Source organism: Salvelinus namaycush, chromosome 2 (assembly GCF_016432855.1).
Source record: "Salvelinus namaycush isolate Seneca chromosome 2, SaNama_1.0, whole genome shotgun sequence".
Lineage (NCBI taxonomy): Eukaryota > Metazoa > Chordata > Actinopteri > Salmoniformes > Salmonidae > Salvelinus > Salvelinus namaycush.
In genome coordinates, this window is record NC_052308.1 from 289,786 (window position 1) to 305,593 (window position 15,808).

At 43.7% G+C, this 15,808-nt stretch overlaps 1 protein-coding gene across 1 annotated transcript; it reads left to right on the forward strand.

Moving 5' to 3' along the window:
* Positions 1–2,255: 2,255 nt before the first annotated feature.
* On the forward strand, positions 2,256–4,031 carry camk2n1 (calcium/calmodulin dependent protein kinase II inhibitor 1). The gene is made up of 2 exons (XM_038967967.1): positions 2,256–2,814; positions 3,688–4,031. Exons 1-2 carry the CDS (start codon positions 2,652–2,654, stop codon positions 3,756–3,758), a joined length of 234 nt encoding a protein of 77 aa, XP_038823895.1. The 5' UTR covers positions 2,256–2,651; the 3' UTR covers positions 3,759–4,031.
* Positions 4,032–15,808: the final 11,777 nt, after the last annotated feature.

Below are 15,808 nucleotides of genomic sequence, written 5' to 3' on the forward strand. Positions count from 1 at the left end.
TTTAACCTTTATTTAACCAGGTAGGCAAATTGAGAACACGTTCTCATTTACAATTGCGACCTGGCCAAGATAAAGCAAAGCAGTTCGACACATACAACAACACATAGTTACACATGGAGTAAAAACAAACATATAGTCAATAATACAGTGAAAAAAAATAAGTCTATATACAATGTGAGCAAGTGAGGTGAGATAAGGGAGGTGAAGGCAAACAGATATATGTATAAATAAATAAAAATATAAAAAGGCCATGGAGGCGAAGTGAGTACAACACAGCAAGTAAAATAAAAACTAAAAAAACACTGGAATGGTTGGTTTGCATTGGAAGAAAGTGCAAAGTAGAGACAGAAATAATGGGGTGCAAAGGAGCAAAATAAATTAATAAATAAATACAGTAGGTAAAGAGGTAGTTGTTTGGGCTAAATTGTAGATGGGTTATGTACAGGTGCAGTAATCTATGTGTGAGACGGTGTGACAGGGTGTGACGGTGTGACAGGGTGAGACAGGGTTTGACAGGGTTTGACAGGGTTTGACAGGGTGTGACGGTGTGACAGGGTGAGACAGGGTTTGACAGGGTGTGACAGGGTGAGACGGTGTGACAGTGTGACAGGGTGAGACAGGGTTTGACAGGGTGAGACAGGGTTTGACAGGGTGAGACAGGGTTTGACAGGGTGTGACAGTGTGACAGGGTGAGACAGGGCGAGACAGGGTTTGACCAGGAATAGTAGACGGCATATTGAAGTTGTCCCCGCTACAAGAGCTGGTGTCTGGATTCGTGTGTGTGTGTTTTCATCAACTCTCTCTCACTCCACACCGCCTGTAAAACGAGAGGGTAGGAGAAATTATATTCTGTGATTTACTTACAGCCACACCTCTCTCTCCCTCCCTCTCTCTCTCTCTCCCCCTCCCTCTCTCTCCCCCTCCCTCCCTCTCTCTCTCTCCCTCCCTCTCTCTCCCTCCCTCTCTCTCTCCCCCTCCCTCTCTCTCCCTCTCTCTCTCTCTCCCTCCCTCCCTCTCTCTCTCTCCCCCTCCCTCCCTCTCTCTCTTTCTCCCCCTCCCTCTCTCTCTCTCTGTCTCTCTCTCTCTATTACATTTCATAATTTAGTCATTTAGCAGACGCTCTTATCCAGAGAGACTTACCATAGTGAGCAGTAGTATCTCTCTATGCCCCCCCCCCCCCCCCCCCCTTCTCTCTTTCCATCTCTGATGAATGTTTCCTACAGGGATTTGATTGTATTGTGTGGTTGAGTCTCTGTGGTCCACATGGAACAAAATGTGGACTCCGGATAGAGTGGACTCAACCTGCCCCTGTGTGAGTGTGTGTGAAGATATGGGGATTCAGAAGAGTACAACTGAACAAACTGTACGTGTGGAAAAGACTTAAGGGGCGTTATGTTTCCAGGTTAGTTTAGGTACATGGTTCAGGGTGAGAAACAGAACCCAGGCATGTACATGAATCTGACCGCCTGTCTGTCTGATCATATAAGAAAACACTGCCATCCTCTGGTGAGGCTTCCTGGTTGTCTACTAGGTGGGTCCATCCATTACAACACTGCTGTAACACAAGGCATTAGGCTACACAGCACGACGGGAAGAACAACTATAGATCAATATAGGCCATCACACACTAGTGGGAAAAATACAGTGACAAGGCCTGTACAGTACACCAGCTCAACATCGATTTTAAATCAGCCAAAAATCTCAGTAGGCCTACAATTCTCTGGATTAAAAAGACAATGTTTAATTTACATTTCCAAAATGTGAATCATCTTCTTTCTTACTTAGCCTATTTAATACGTCGATGAAAATGCATTAATAATGTATAGCTCAATATTTTGTCTTCCAGTCGACCATATTCACCATATAGCCTACAATAAAATCATATTCCAGTGTCATTGTTTTTCCTAGCCCCCGTGCTTCTACACCTGCATTGCTTGCTGTTTGGGGTTTTAGGCTGGGTTTCTGTACAGCACTTTGTGACATCAGCTGATGTAAGAAGGGCTTTATAAATACATGTGATTGAATTTGATTGCGATTCCAGCTAGATCACGGCGTACGGATGTAACATCAGTCCATCCATCAGTCAGTCGGTCCAAACTGGAATCTTCTCCGTTCTGGATCGGCTGTGGTCTGCAGCACCACCTGCTCTGCTCTACCTCTCTCTCTCTCTCTCTGCTCTCCCTCCCTCCCTCCGCCCGCGGGATCCATGTTTTGCAGCGCTCCCCAATTTGCATTTATTCCTCAGACTTTCCGTGCGGCGCTCCAGCCGTTCTTCTAGCTAGAAGGCGTACCACGGTGGCAATATCCATGCGCCCCGCGTTTACAGAACAATACGCACAGTAGAACCCACTGGAACATTTGAATAATGTTGCCGAAGCTTCCCGAAAGTAGAAATTGAGCGTTTAAAAAAAAAATCCATTTGGATCAATCGCGTTTGGTTGCGCACCAGACGAGACACGTGCCTTCGAGGTAAACAGACAGCAGGACTGGGCAGCCAGATAGTAGCCTTGGTTAACGTTACATTGTTTTTCTCCTGCGTTATAAGCGTGCATAAGCGGTTATAACGCCACCATAGTGGACGTAGACGTCGAGCGGAGGTTCATTTTGTTTTCGTTTGTGCACCTTGGTTGATAATTGAGACGCAGTTGGACATGTCGGAAGTACTACAAGACAAAATGAGTCATTATGGAAATGAGGATGACGAGGGACACCTTTCCTTCACCTGTCGCCTCCAAGACACCAACAACTTCTTCAGCGGTTCGCAGGGAGGAAAACGCCCACCCAAACTTGGACAGATAGGCAGAAGCAAACGAGGTACCTATGACCATCAAAGCATTATCAGTTGTGTTATGGGGATGTCTTCTATGTTCATATTCAGATCGTGGGATGGGAAATAATGGTATGTGCAATTCAATGGGAAGTCGAATCTATTCACCATCTCCCCGTGACGCACAGTTGGCTATCGCATTCCATGACTGTATTCTGATGACTATGGTTTGGGATCAATGGATTTTAACAGTTCTGTTGACATTGCAACACATGTTTGGATGCGCAGTGCTTGCACTGTTAAATGCCTGTTGGTACACGTGTTGTCGAGCTGTTCTACTGAATGTTCCAACCAACATGCATGCTGGGATTCTAGAGAATTCTAGAATATTTTCTGGATGTGTCTCTTATTCTTGTGTGTGTGTGTGTGTGTGTGTGTGTGTGTGTGTGTGTGTGTGTGTGTGTGTGTGTGTGTGTATGTGTGTGTGTGTGTGTATGTGTGTGTGTGTGTGTGTGTGTGTGTGTGTGTGTGTGTGTGTGTGTGTGTGTGTATGTATGTGTGTGTGTGTGTGTGTGTGTGTGTGTATGTGTGTGTGTGTGTCGTGCATGACCAATTAAATAAACGTAGCACATGCAACACTTCCAAAACATGCTCACACACACATACACACACACACACACACACATACATACACGCACACACACACACACACACACACACACACACACACACACACACACACACACACACACACACACACACACACACACACACACACACACCATCTCGCTCTCTCTACTTCCGTGCTGTAGCCTAGTGCATGAGTTCCATGCATTCATATCAATGAAATATTAGATTCTTAGATGTGATAACGTGCCAACCCTCCTTCCTCCTCCTCATCTCTTCCATGTTCTCCACAGTTGTCGAGGACGAGAACGGCGTTGACGAGGCGCTAAAAAACGGGACAGAGAAAACACAGACAGAGGCTTAAACACATCACCCCCCGGAAGGACATTGATTCTCGTTTTCTATTTGATATTTGCAGTTTTGATCCAAAGACACTGTATATAAGCACTTTTACCCCATGTGGCAGCAAGCACTTCCAGTCCCATCTCCTCTCTCTCCCAGTCCTCGTGATGATCTCCTGAGACTTATACTGGCAGGATGGGGAAGCAGCCGAGATGGAGACAGAGACAGAGATGAAGACAGAGGCGGAGACAGAGAGAGTGATGGAGACAGACAGAGAGATGAAGACAGAGGTGGAGACAGAGAGAGTGATGGACACAGAGGCAGAGACAGACAGAGAGATGAAGACAGAGAGAGTGATCGAGACAGAGGCAGAGATGAAGACAGAGATGAAGACAGTGACAGAGATAAAGAGAGAGGCGGAGACAGAGAGATGAAGACAGAGGCGGAGATGAAGACCGAGGCGAAGACAGAGATGAAGACAGCGGTAAAGAGAGAGGCGGAGACAGATGAAGACAGTGACAGAGACAAAGATAAAGAGAGGGGCGGAGACAGAGATGAAGACAGTGACAGAGACAGAGATAAAGAGAGAGGCGGAGACAGAGAGAGAGACAGAGATGAAGAGAGAGGCGGAGACAGAGAGTGGCGTAAACAGAGATGAAGACAGAGACAGAGATGAAGACAGAGGCGGAGACAGAGAGAGAGAGATGAAGACAGAGGCGGAGACAGAGAGAGAGATGAAGACAGAGGCGGAGACAGAGAGAGAGATGAAGACAGAGGCGGAGACAGAGAGAGAGATGAAGACAGAGAGAGAGATGAAGACAGAGAGAGAGATGAAGACAGAGGCGGAGACAGAGAGAGAGAGACAGAGATGAAGACCGAGGCGGAGACAGAGATGAAGAGAGGCGGAGACAGAGAGAGAGAGACAGAGATGAAGACCGAGGCGGAGACAGAGATGAAGAGAGGCGGAGACAGAGATGAAGACCGAGGCGGAGACAGAGATGAAGAGAGGCGGAGACAGAGATGAAGAGAGGCGGAGACGGAGAGAGAGAGACAGAGATGAAGAGAGGCGGAGACAGAGATGAAGAGAGGCGGAGACGGAGAGAGAGAGACAGAGATGAAGACCGAGGCGGAGACAGAGATGAAGAGAGGCGGAGACAGAGATGAAGAGAGGCGGAGACAGAGATGAAGACCGAGGCGGAGACAGAGATGAAGACCGAGGCGGAGACAGAGAGACAGAGATGAAGAGAGGCGGAGACGGAGAGAGAGGCGGAGACTGAGCCTGAGATGAAGACAGAGAGAGGCGGAGACAGAGACAGAGATGAAGACAGAGACAGAGATGGAGACAGAGGTGGAGACAGAGATGGAGAAAGAGGTGTAGACAGAGACAGAGGTGGAGACAGAGACAGAGATGGAGACAGAGGTGGAGACAGAGATGGAGACAGAGGTGGAGACAGAGGTGTAGACAGAGACAGAGGTGGAGACAGAGATGGAGACAGAGGTGGAGACAGAGACAGAGATGGAGACAGATGTGGAGACAGAGACAGAGGTGGAGACAGAGACAGAGATGGAGACAGAGGTGGAGACAGAGACAGAGATGGAGACAGAGGTGGCGACAGAGACAGAGGTGGAGACAGAGATGGAGACAGAGGTGGAGACAGAGACAGAGATAGAGACAGGTGGCGACAGAGGTGGAGACAGAGGTGGAGACAGAGACAGAGGTGGAGACAGAGATAAAGACAGAGACAGAGATGGAGACAGAGGTGGAGACAGAGACAGAGGTGGCGACAGAGGTGGAGACAGAGACAGAGGTGGCGACAGAGGTGGAGACAGAGACAGAGGTGGCGACAGAGGTGGCGACAGAGACAGAGGTGGAGACAGAGGTTGAGACAGAGGCCCAGGTGAAATAGGTGAATTCTATCATCCAGGGTTTAGGCCCACAGAACTCTTCTAAAACAGGAATGACCCAACCATCCACCTGGAGAGCTACTGAGTGAGCAGCAGGCTTTTGCTCCAGCCCTACACTTTTTTTACACTAGTCAACCATTGGTCGTACAATCAAAACTCCTAAGCAGGCAGCCAACAAATGTAGCCGTGTAGAAAGGGTCTTTCAGCCAGTCAAGGTCCTGGGTAGCAGGTGATTAGTAGAATCAGGTGTGTTTACAGTATGTTTGGAGCGTCTAAACCATGTAACCAGGAGAGGATGATGAAGGAGGAAGAGGATGAATCTAAGGTTCCAGCGGTAGAAAGAGACGATGCTGTCGAACCTTCACAGAAATCAGGGAAGGAAGAGTATAAATGATCTACTTAACTAAAGCACACATTGTTATATCAATCAAACCGTACGATATTACATAACCATTCTTTCTGCTCTTGATTCTTATGACGACGAGTGCAAACAAATAATATAGGAAACGTGTAAATAAGAAATGGTAGCCCCACGTTCTGTTAGCCTGGGCGCCAGTCTGTTCCTGCTGTCTTGTCAACTCCTTATGGAATTGTCATGTTTGGTGTGACAATGAGTGATAGAGAGTTGTCAAGACAGCACAAACAGATCTGGGAATCAGGCTAGCGTTTTGTTGCACAGAGGAGAAAAGAAGCGTGAAATGGTTTGTTGTAATCTAACATAACGTGTCTGTATAAAGATACCTTATTTACTGACCCTTTGGATACGTATTTTCCAGTGCTCAAGGCCTGACTGAGGGACACTTTTGTATGTAGAGAATTACGATGACAGAATGAATGAAAGCGATTTCTCCTTTTTTACTTCTTATGAATTTTTATGTCGCCTGATCAGTTTTTGCAGCTATAGAGTCATTTATACACATTATACAGGACTGTACATCACATGTTTGTAACGTTCCAAGAGGCTTATGTCTGGATTGTTAAATATAACTGTACACCCTCCCCTATTGATAAACTATTTCTATCGCATTGCGCATTATCGTGTGTGCCAAATATCATGAGGGATAAGCAGACCACTTGGTTGTTTATGTTGTGCTTTCTATACGTTATAACTGTAGACATTTTGTTCTTCTTCGGTTGTTGCCATTGTTCAGGGCTATTTCTTACCACTGAATTTACCAACACATGCATGGCAGAAATGGATTGATGCATGGCAGAAATGGATTGATGCATGGCAGAAATGGATTGATGCATGGCAGAAATTGATTGATGCATGGCAGAAATGGATTGATGCATGGCAGAAATGGATTGATGCATGGCAGAAATGGATTGATGCATGGCAGAAATGGATGATGCATGGCAGAAATGGATTGATGCATGGCAGAAATGGGTTGATGCATGGCAGAAATGGTTTGATGCATGGCAACGTTCTAAAGATGATCTTAGTGTATTCTGGAACACCTGGTACACAGCTTTGAATGACTAACCTCCAGAACCCTCTTAATACTACATAACTTGTTCTGTACTGTACTGTACTATGATCTTACTGATTTGTACTGTAGCCTAATATCTTGTAATAAAGATTCTGAATAAGTTAATTAAGAAGTGTTCAGTGTTTGTTGTGATGTATGTTGGATAATTCTATGTTTTGTTACTTTCTAAATGGGGCTGCTTTATTGGAAAGACCCTGCTTACACAACACAGAAATATGCTTTCAAGTCAAACTTGTTTTTCTCAGCTCAGATTAAGTCTAGTCCTGGACTAAAATGCCTATTCAGAATCATTTTAAATTCAGGAGCAGTCTTAATCTTGTTCTTGAAACCTGGTCCTAGAGGAATGGAAGCACTACAAAATACATTTTGCTTACGATGTCTTTCAGACTGTTAGTTTCCCATCTGACAGTCAAGGTCAAGTCAGCATTTTTTAGAAGTCGGGTCAGTTAGGGTAAAACTCAGATAAGGAAGGAAATTGGATTGACAGGAACTGGGTGACCAAGAAAATAATAGAATCAGGCCACAGTTTGACTTCAAAACTGATTTCAATAAGCTTAACTAGAGGAATCAAGAGACTAGAGAAATCAAGAGGAATCAAGAGACTAGAGAAATCAAGAGACTAGAGAAATCAAGAAACTAGAGAAATCAAGAGACTAGAAAAATCAAGAGACTAGAGAAATCAAGAGACTAGAAAAATCAAGAGACTAGAGGAATCAAGAGACTAGAGGAATCAAGAGACTAGAGGAATCAAGAGATTAGAGGAATCAAGAGACTAGAAAAATCAAGAGACTAGAGGAATCAAGAAACTAGAGGAATCAAGAGATTAGAGGAATCAAGAGACTAGAGGAATCAAGAGACTAGAAAAATCAAGAGGAATCAAGAGACTAGAGGAATCAAGAGACTAGAGAAATCAAGAGACTAGAAAAATCAAGAGACTAGAGAAATCAAGAGACTAGAGAAATCAAGAGACTAGAAAAATCAAGAGACTAGAGGAATCAAGAGACTAGAGGAATCAAGAGACTAGAGGAATCAAGAGATTAGAGGAATCAAGAGACTAGAAAAATCAAGAGGAATCAAGAGACTAGAGGAATCAAGAGACTAGAGGAATCAAGAGATTAGAGGAATCAAGAGACTAGAAAAATCAAGAGGAATCAAGAGACTAGAGGAATCAAGAGACTAGAAGAATCAAGAGACTAGAGGAATCAAGAGACTAGAAAAATCAAGAGACTAGAGGAATCAAGAGACTAGAGGAATCAAGAGACTAGAAAAATCAAGAGACTAGAGGAATCAAGAGACTAGAGGAATCAAGAGACTAGAGGAATCATGAGACTAGAGGAATCAAGAGACTAGAGGAATCAAGAGACTAGAAGAATCAAGAGACTTAAAATAAGCTTTGATATGTTATGTATTTTCTCTCAGCACAGTCACTGGGTTGGGCCTTGATAGTGTCAGTATCCCCCCGATCCTGCAGGAACAACAACCCTGACGCAACAAATCTCAGTTTATCTCTTTACTCAAGTCTTCTTCCTCTTAACTCAGGTTGCTGTAATGTAAACAGTGAAGCTACTGGGGCACTGAGGCATGGTGCGTCGTGATGAGACGTGACATTTCCAGGGCTGCTCTGGTGACTAAATGATTCATGTTCTGTGACCAGGCAGGCTCTCTGTCAGCAAATCAACAGCCTCACTGTCCAAGCTGAGCCCGAGTCTGGTCCACTGAGATATAGTAGTAAGGAACACACACACACACATACACACACACACACACACACACACACGGGTGTGAACGCACATACACACACAGATGTATGCACATATGCACACTGAAAAACATACACATTTGCATGCACTCACACACATACACACACACACGCACACACATTTGTTCCACTCAAACTACTTGCCACACCATTAGATAGCTGGTTCCCCCTACTTTAGGTCTCTCTCACTCTCTCTGTCTCTCTCTCTGTCTCTCTCTCTCTCTCTCTGCCTCTCTCTCTCTGTCTCTCTTTCTCTCTCTTTCTGTCTCTCTCTCTGTCTCTCTCTCTGTCTCTCTCTCTGTCTCTCTCTCTGTCTCTCTCTGTCTCTCTAGCCAGTCTTGACAGACATGAAAGAGGCTGCCTGCCTGGGCTCGCTGCCATGACAACGTGTGCACTTTGCCTGCTGCCGCGGCAGGGAGATGGGGAGTCGTTTCACTGAGAAGAATCTCCAGATTCTTCCTCCATGCAGCGGAGTACGGACTGACTGACTGACTGACTGACGGACTGGCACACACAGACACACATGCACACACACACAGATGACGTACACACACAATGCACAAACACACACACACACACATTACAAATGATTGGAATAAAATGAACGTGTGGAGTGCAGTGGCTGGGCTGTTGAGGGTTACATAAGCTGTGACAGGTTGAGAGGTCACTGTGACCGCCAGGGGAATCTCACTAACCAAGACCTCTAACAAACACACACACACACACACACACACACACACACACACACACACACACACACACACACACACACACACACACACACACACACACACACACACACACACACACACACACACACACACACACACACACACACACACACACATACATACACACACAGTCATCTGTCTCACTCAGGAAAATACCAACTTCAGTTATTTGCTACTACACACAGAGAGAGATGCATTCTGGGTGTTTTTCCACAGGGGGACCTGAGGATGGGATGGACCCTGGGCTTTCCTCTCCTCCTCTGGGAGTTACAGTAGCAGCAGTTTGGAAACACCTGAGGCACTAGGCTGCCCCCATCCCCACATCATCCCCACACCATCCCCAGGAGAGGCTATACATGCAGCAGTGGGTTAGGGGCATAACCTGGGTGTAAATCACAAGGTGAACATGGGGTAGATATTGCCCTTGGCTATAGAGAGCCACAGTATGAGTCATAATACCCATAAAACCTAGCGTTCCAACACAGAAATGGTTCCAATCGTAATTTTCCACTTAAAATAAGGGATGTGTTTCGTGTAGGCTTACCCTGGCATGACGTTTTGATAACTGTGTAAATCTCTCTCGGACAAGGTGACTTATTCGCCTGTATTTACCCCCCCCCCCCCCCCCCCCCCCCCCCCCCCCCCCAAATGAAATGCTAATTAGCTGTTAATGTGGCTATCATACAGAACTACAAAAACCTGTCTCAAGCTTCACGTCACTCACCAGGGTCATGATGATCTGGACGAGACTGCCAAATCGAGGCAAAGGTAAGAATCTGGATGAACTATCTAACGTTAAATTGTTACATTTAGTAATTCATAAATTGGCTACATTTGTTTAAATTGCCAAGTCTGAGAACTGTCTTGGGCAGGTTTTAAATTTACACAATGTTATTTAGCCAGCTAGTGGTTAGCTAGTTAGCAACATTAGTCTGGCTAGATGGCTACATTAGCCGTCTATTTGTCTAACCATTTAAACGCATAAGAAATTCATAAAAACGGGTTTAGCTTTCTTTGCTTTCAACTAGCTAGCTAACTTAGATGGTGAAGCTAGGCATTCTTAATAATGTTTGTATAAAAAAGGCCTTCCCGCTCCTCTCCTCTCTACCTAACTTCCCCTCACAGTCCCTTCAGTTTCCCTTAAGTCCCGTTAGTTTGGCTGCTCAGCCTACCTTAGTTATCCCTCACCCATCAGAGCCCTGCCATTCCCAACCAATCAGAGCGCTTGGAAATGCGCATCTGGACGCTGTACCCGCCCACTCAGGTCAGAGTGTTTTAGTAGTCAGAAGGGAGAACACATGTTTCGGAGTAGTTTTTATTTTTCAACAGTAACATGAATGTCTGAATGTTGTGCCTGCATCAAAATGTAAGTTGCAGGGGGGTTTATTGAGGTTTTTACACGCTGTGTAATAATAGGTAATTACCACTAATTACTTCCTGTTACTTTGATAAGTTTCAGTTTTTTGTTCTACTGTATCACTGTTACTATTCTTCAATGTTAAGAGTTACCAATGCTACTTTGCCTATTGTTTATCGTATGTTGTATTATACCGTACTACCATCAGTGTTATTGTTGCATTGGCTGCACCAGTACTTTTACAGAAGTGGTTTAAATGTTGTATTGGTAAACTTAGTCTTTTGCATGAACACGCTACCACAGCGTTTTCCATAGTTTTCCATAGTAGTCTTCCATTCTCACACAAGGCTGGAGAGAGAAGGTGCCATAAATCTTTACCTTTTGTCAATCCAAGTAATTCGTTTTTCTCTCTCTCTCCAAGAAGTGAATGTTTAAGTGTATGTTTATATTGATGCTGTGTTTATAGAACTTTATAGACATGTTATAAGTGTAATGCCATTTGCATTTATTCATGCACATGTACATTGCATAGTTATAACCCTTAACTAATACTGTTTACATGTGTTCATATCTTTGTCTTATAGAACCACAACAGTAACATTCAAAGTCATCCGCATTACCAGAATCATATAAACATCTTCAAATGGAAACAGCTGTCTGTGTGTGATGGTGACTATCAAGAGTGATGGGCCTCAACATCATGTTCTAACAGGACAGCACTCTAGAGGACAGAACCAAACCAGTCACTTAGAAGTACAGTTGAAGTCAGAAGTTTACATACACTTAGGTTGGAGTCATTAAAACCCGTTTTTCAACCACTCCACAAATTTCTTGTTAACAAACTATAGTTTTGGCAAGTCGGTTAGGACATCTACTTTGTGCATGATACAAGTAATTATTCCAACTATTTTTTACAGACAGATTATTTCACTTATAATTCACTGTATCACAGTTCCAGTGAGTCAGAAGTTTACATACACTAAGTTGACTGTGCCTTTAAACAGCTTGGAAAATTACAGAAAATTATGTCATGGCTTTAGAAGCTTCTGATAGGTTAATTTACATAATTTGAGTCATTTGGAGGTGTACCTGTGGATGTATTTCAAGGCCTACCTTCAAACTCAGTGCCTCCTTGCTTGACATCATGGGAAAATCAAAAGAAATCAGCCAAGACCTCAGAAAACAAATTGTAGACCTCCAGAAGTCTGGTTCATCCTTAGGAGCAATTTCCAAACGCCTGAAGGTACCCCGTTCATCTGTACAAACAATAGTACGCAAGTGTAAACACCATGGGACCACGCAGCCGTCATACTGCTCAGGAAGGAGATGCGTTCTGTCTCCTAGAGATCAACGCACTTTGATGCGAAAAGTGCAAATCAATCCCAGAACAACAGCAAAGGACCTTGTGAAGATGCTGGAGGAAACAGGTACAAAAGTATCTATAACCACAGTAGAATGAGTCCTATATCGACATAACCTGAAAAGCCACTGAGCAAGGAAGAAGCCACTGCTCCAAAACCACCATAAAAAACAGACTACGGTTTGCAACTGCACATGGGGACAAACATAGTAATTTTTGGAGAAATGTCCTCAGGTTTGATGAAACAAAAATAGAACTGTTTGGCCGTAATGACCATTGTTATGTTTGGGGGGGAAAGGGGGAGCCTTGCAAGCCGAAGAACACCATCCCAACCGTGAAGCATGGGGGTGGCAGCATCATGTTGTGGGGGTGTTTTGCTGCAGGAGGGACTGGTGCACTTCACAAAATAGATGGCATCATGAGGGAGGAACATTACGTGGATATTTTGAAGCAACATCTCAAAACATCAGTCAGGAAGTTAAAGCTTGGTGGCAAATGTGTTTTCCAAATGGACAATGACCCCAAGCATACTTCCAAAGTTGTGGCAAAATGGCTTAAGGACAACAAAGTCAAGGTATTGGAGTGGCAATCACAAAGCCCTGACCTCAATCCTATAGAAAATGTGTGTGCAGAACTGAAAAAGCATGTGCAAGCAAGGAGGGCTACAAACCTGACTCAGTTACACCAGCTCTGTCAGGAGGAATGGGCCAAAATTCACCCAACTTATTGTGGGAAGCTTGTGGAAGGCTACCTGAAACGTTTGACCCAAGTTAAACAATTTAAAGGCAATGCTACCAAATACTAATTGAGTGTATGTAAACTTCTGACCCTCTGGCAATGTGATGAAAGCTGAAATAATTCATTCTCTCTACTATTATTCTGACATTTCACATTCTTAAAATAAAGTGGTGATCCTAACTGACCTAAGACAGGGACTTTTACTAGAATTAAATGTCAGGAATTGTGAAAAACTGAGTTTAAATGTACTTGGCTAAGATGTATGTAAACTTACGACTTCAACTGTATATAGCGGGTGAGGGCATTCACAGCCGACCACTCAGACAGGTGAGGCCATACCAACTGTTTTTACTGGTCCTTTTAGACAGATTTAGTGACTAACAGTTTTTTACATGGTCCGTAATTTCTCCGGATTTAGCGAACAATAGTTTTTACAGTTTGTTTGTGTCTGTGGGTAGCCTACTTCAAGTAACTACTTGACTTTGTAGCGATCCTGGCTTGCTGTATTCTTTTGGTCTGGCTTTTTGAGAGGTTTCGGAGATGGACTGATTAGCATCCTCTCTTGAGTCAACAGTGTACTTACTTTACTGCGGGAAGACATTGATCTTTTTGCTGTTACCCTCTGAACAGCAGATCATTAGTATAGCTAGTAAATACGGTTATGTAACTGTATTTAGTCCTACCTGCTATGTTGGGTTTTAAATGAATTGGGATTCACACATTTGTTTTTTTAGGTAAAATTACTGTCATGTTATTTGCACCTTGTCTATTCCAGAACCAATTGGTGTGTCTGAGTCTCTTCACCTCTCAACTAGGCAAGCTGTTTCAACCTGGAACACTATTCTCCTGCGTTGGTCTTTCAGTCATTGCAGGAAGTCCTGAAGACCAGCAGTGTGTGAAGGTTATTGTCCCGGTCCAGCCCAAACACCTGACTTAAACAATCAACATAACGAATCACAGCGATAGGCTATGATTTGTAATCAGGTAATGAGCTGGAACGAAAGCTTCTACACACTCCTGCCATTCAGATCTGGAGCTATCCACCCTGTTCCCAGCATGCAGGACCCATTGATTACAGGGTATTGATTAGCTAAACAAGCAAGTGTGTTTGTTTTGTTACCAAGGCAACTACTGTAGCTATCTAGCAAAATTGCTAGCTACTTCAGTGGATGTCGAACACATTTCTACCGGCAAATGTGTTAAATTATAGCCGTGGTATAAATAGTGCGTCGTGGAACACATCTACCATGTTGTTGATTATTTTCCATAGAACGCATAGCCCCTCGTTGATTATCCCTTACATAATGCATGCTCCAATCTCAAGTTGAAGTTGAACTTGTTGACTGATGCCAAGGCGGTGGCTGCTAAGAAGAAGAAATGAGTATCTGCTGACCAGAAGACTGCAGCCGAGGCAGCACAGGTCCACACCTGCCCTGTCTGTCGGGTGAGTAGTATTGGTTGGTACTGCATAGGCCTTTAGGGTCTTCTCCATGTGTAGGTTATTGTACTGGTCTGTGTGCTACGGTCTTTCATATGTGTAGGTTATTGTACTAGCCTGTGTGCTACAGTCTTTCATATGTGTAGGTTATTGTACTAGCCTGTGTGCTACAGTCTTTCATATGTGTAGGTTATTGTACTAGCCTGTGTGCTACAGTCTTTCATATGTGTAGGTTATTGTACTAGCCTGTGTGCTACAGTCTTTCATATGTGTAGGTTACTGCATCGTATTGCTTAGTTTTATAATTTGTGTTAACTTTGAATTCAATCTAAGCCACAGTTTGTTAACTTCCTGCATTTTGAGAGTAAGCATCTCATGTCTACATAATGGTCCCAGTACTGGTTGATGTGCAGGCCTAAGTGACCACACACTCAAATCAAATCAAAATGTATTTTGTCACACGTGCCGAATACAACAGGTGTAGTAGACCTTACAGTGAAATGCTTACTGACAAGACCTTAACCAACAATGCAGTTTTAAGAAAAATACCTAAAAAAACATAAAAATTGGATTTACAGCTGGGGTAAGATTCTTCCATCATTCACACACAGGGGACAGATGAAACCACCATGTTGTCAACAAAATGCTGCCCTCAATGCTGAAGTTGTATTGCATATGGCTCAATATGTGGAAATACTGTTATCACTCATCTTTAATGTTGTGTTCACTCATCTTTAATGTTGTGATCACTCATCTTTAATGTTGTGGTCACTCATCTTTAATGTTGTGGTCACTCATCTTTAATGTTGTGGTCACTCATCTTTAATGTTGTAGTCACTCATCTTTAATGTTGTGGTCACTCATCTTTAATGTTGTGTTCACTCATCTTTAATGTTGTGGTCACTCATCTTTAATGTTGTGGTCACTCATCTTTAATGTTGTGGTCACTCATCTTTAATGTTGTGGTCACTCATCTTTAATGTTGTGATCACTCATCTTTAATGTTGTGGTCACTCATCTTTAATGTTGTGGTCACTCATCTTTAATTTTGTGGTCACTCATCTTTAATGTTGTGGTCACTCATCTTTAATGTTGTGGTCACTCATCTTTAATGTTGTGGTCACTCACACGATCTGAATGCTGCACCTGAGTCAGAATGACGTCGAGGGACACATGCTGAGACCTCGAGTATGACAGGATATGGGCCGGCTATATGTGACAACTACTTAAAAGGGATGCAGAAGCATACCAGCACCCCATTTAATGTTTATTTCAGCATACCAGCACCCATTTA

What these genes read in the sequence shown, in the direction of transcription:
- camk2n1 (XM_038967967.1), top strand. Translation starts at nt 2,652, where the DNA reads ATGTCGGAAGTACTACAAGACAAAATGAGTCATTATGGAAATGAGGAT. An exon ending in GATAGGCAGAAGCAAACGAG is followed by an intron (nt 2,815 to 3,687) that starts GTACCTATGACC and finishes TGTTCTCCACAG; the next exon opens with TTGTCGAGGACGAGAACGGC.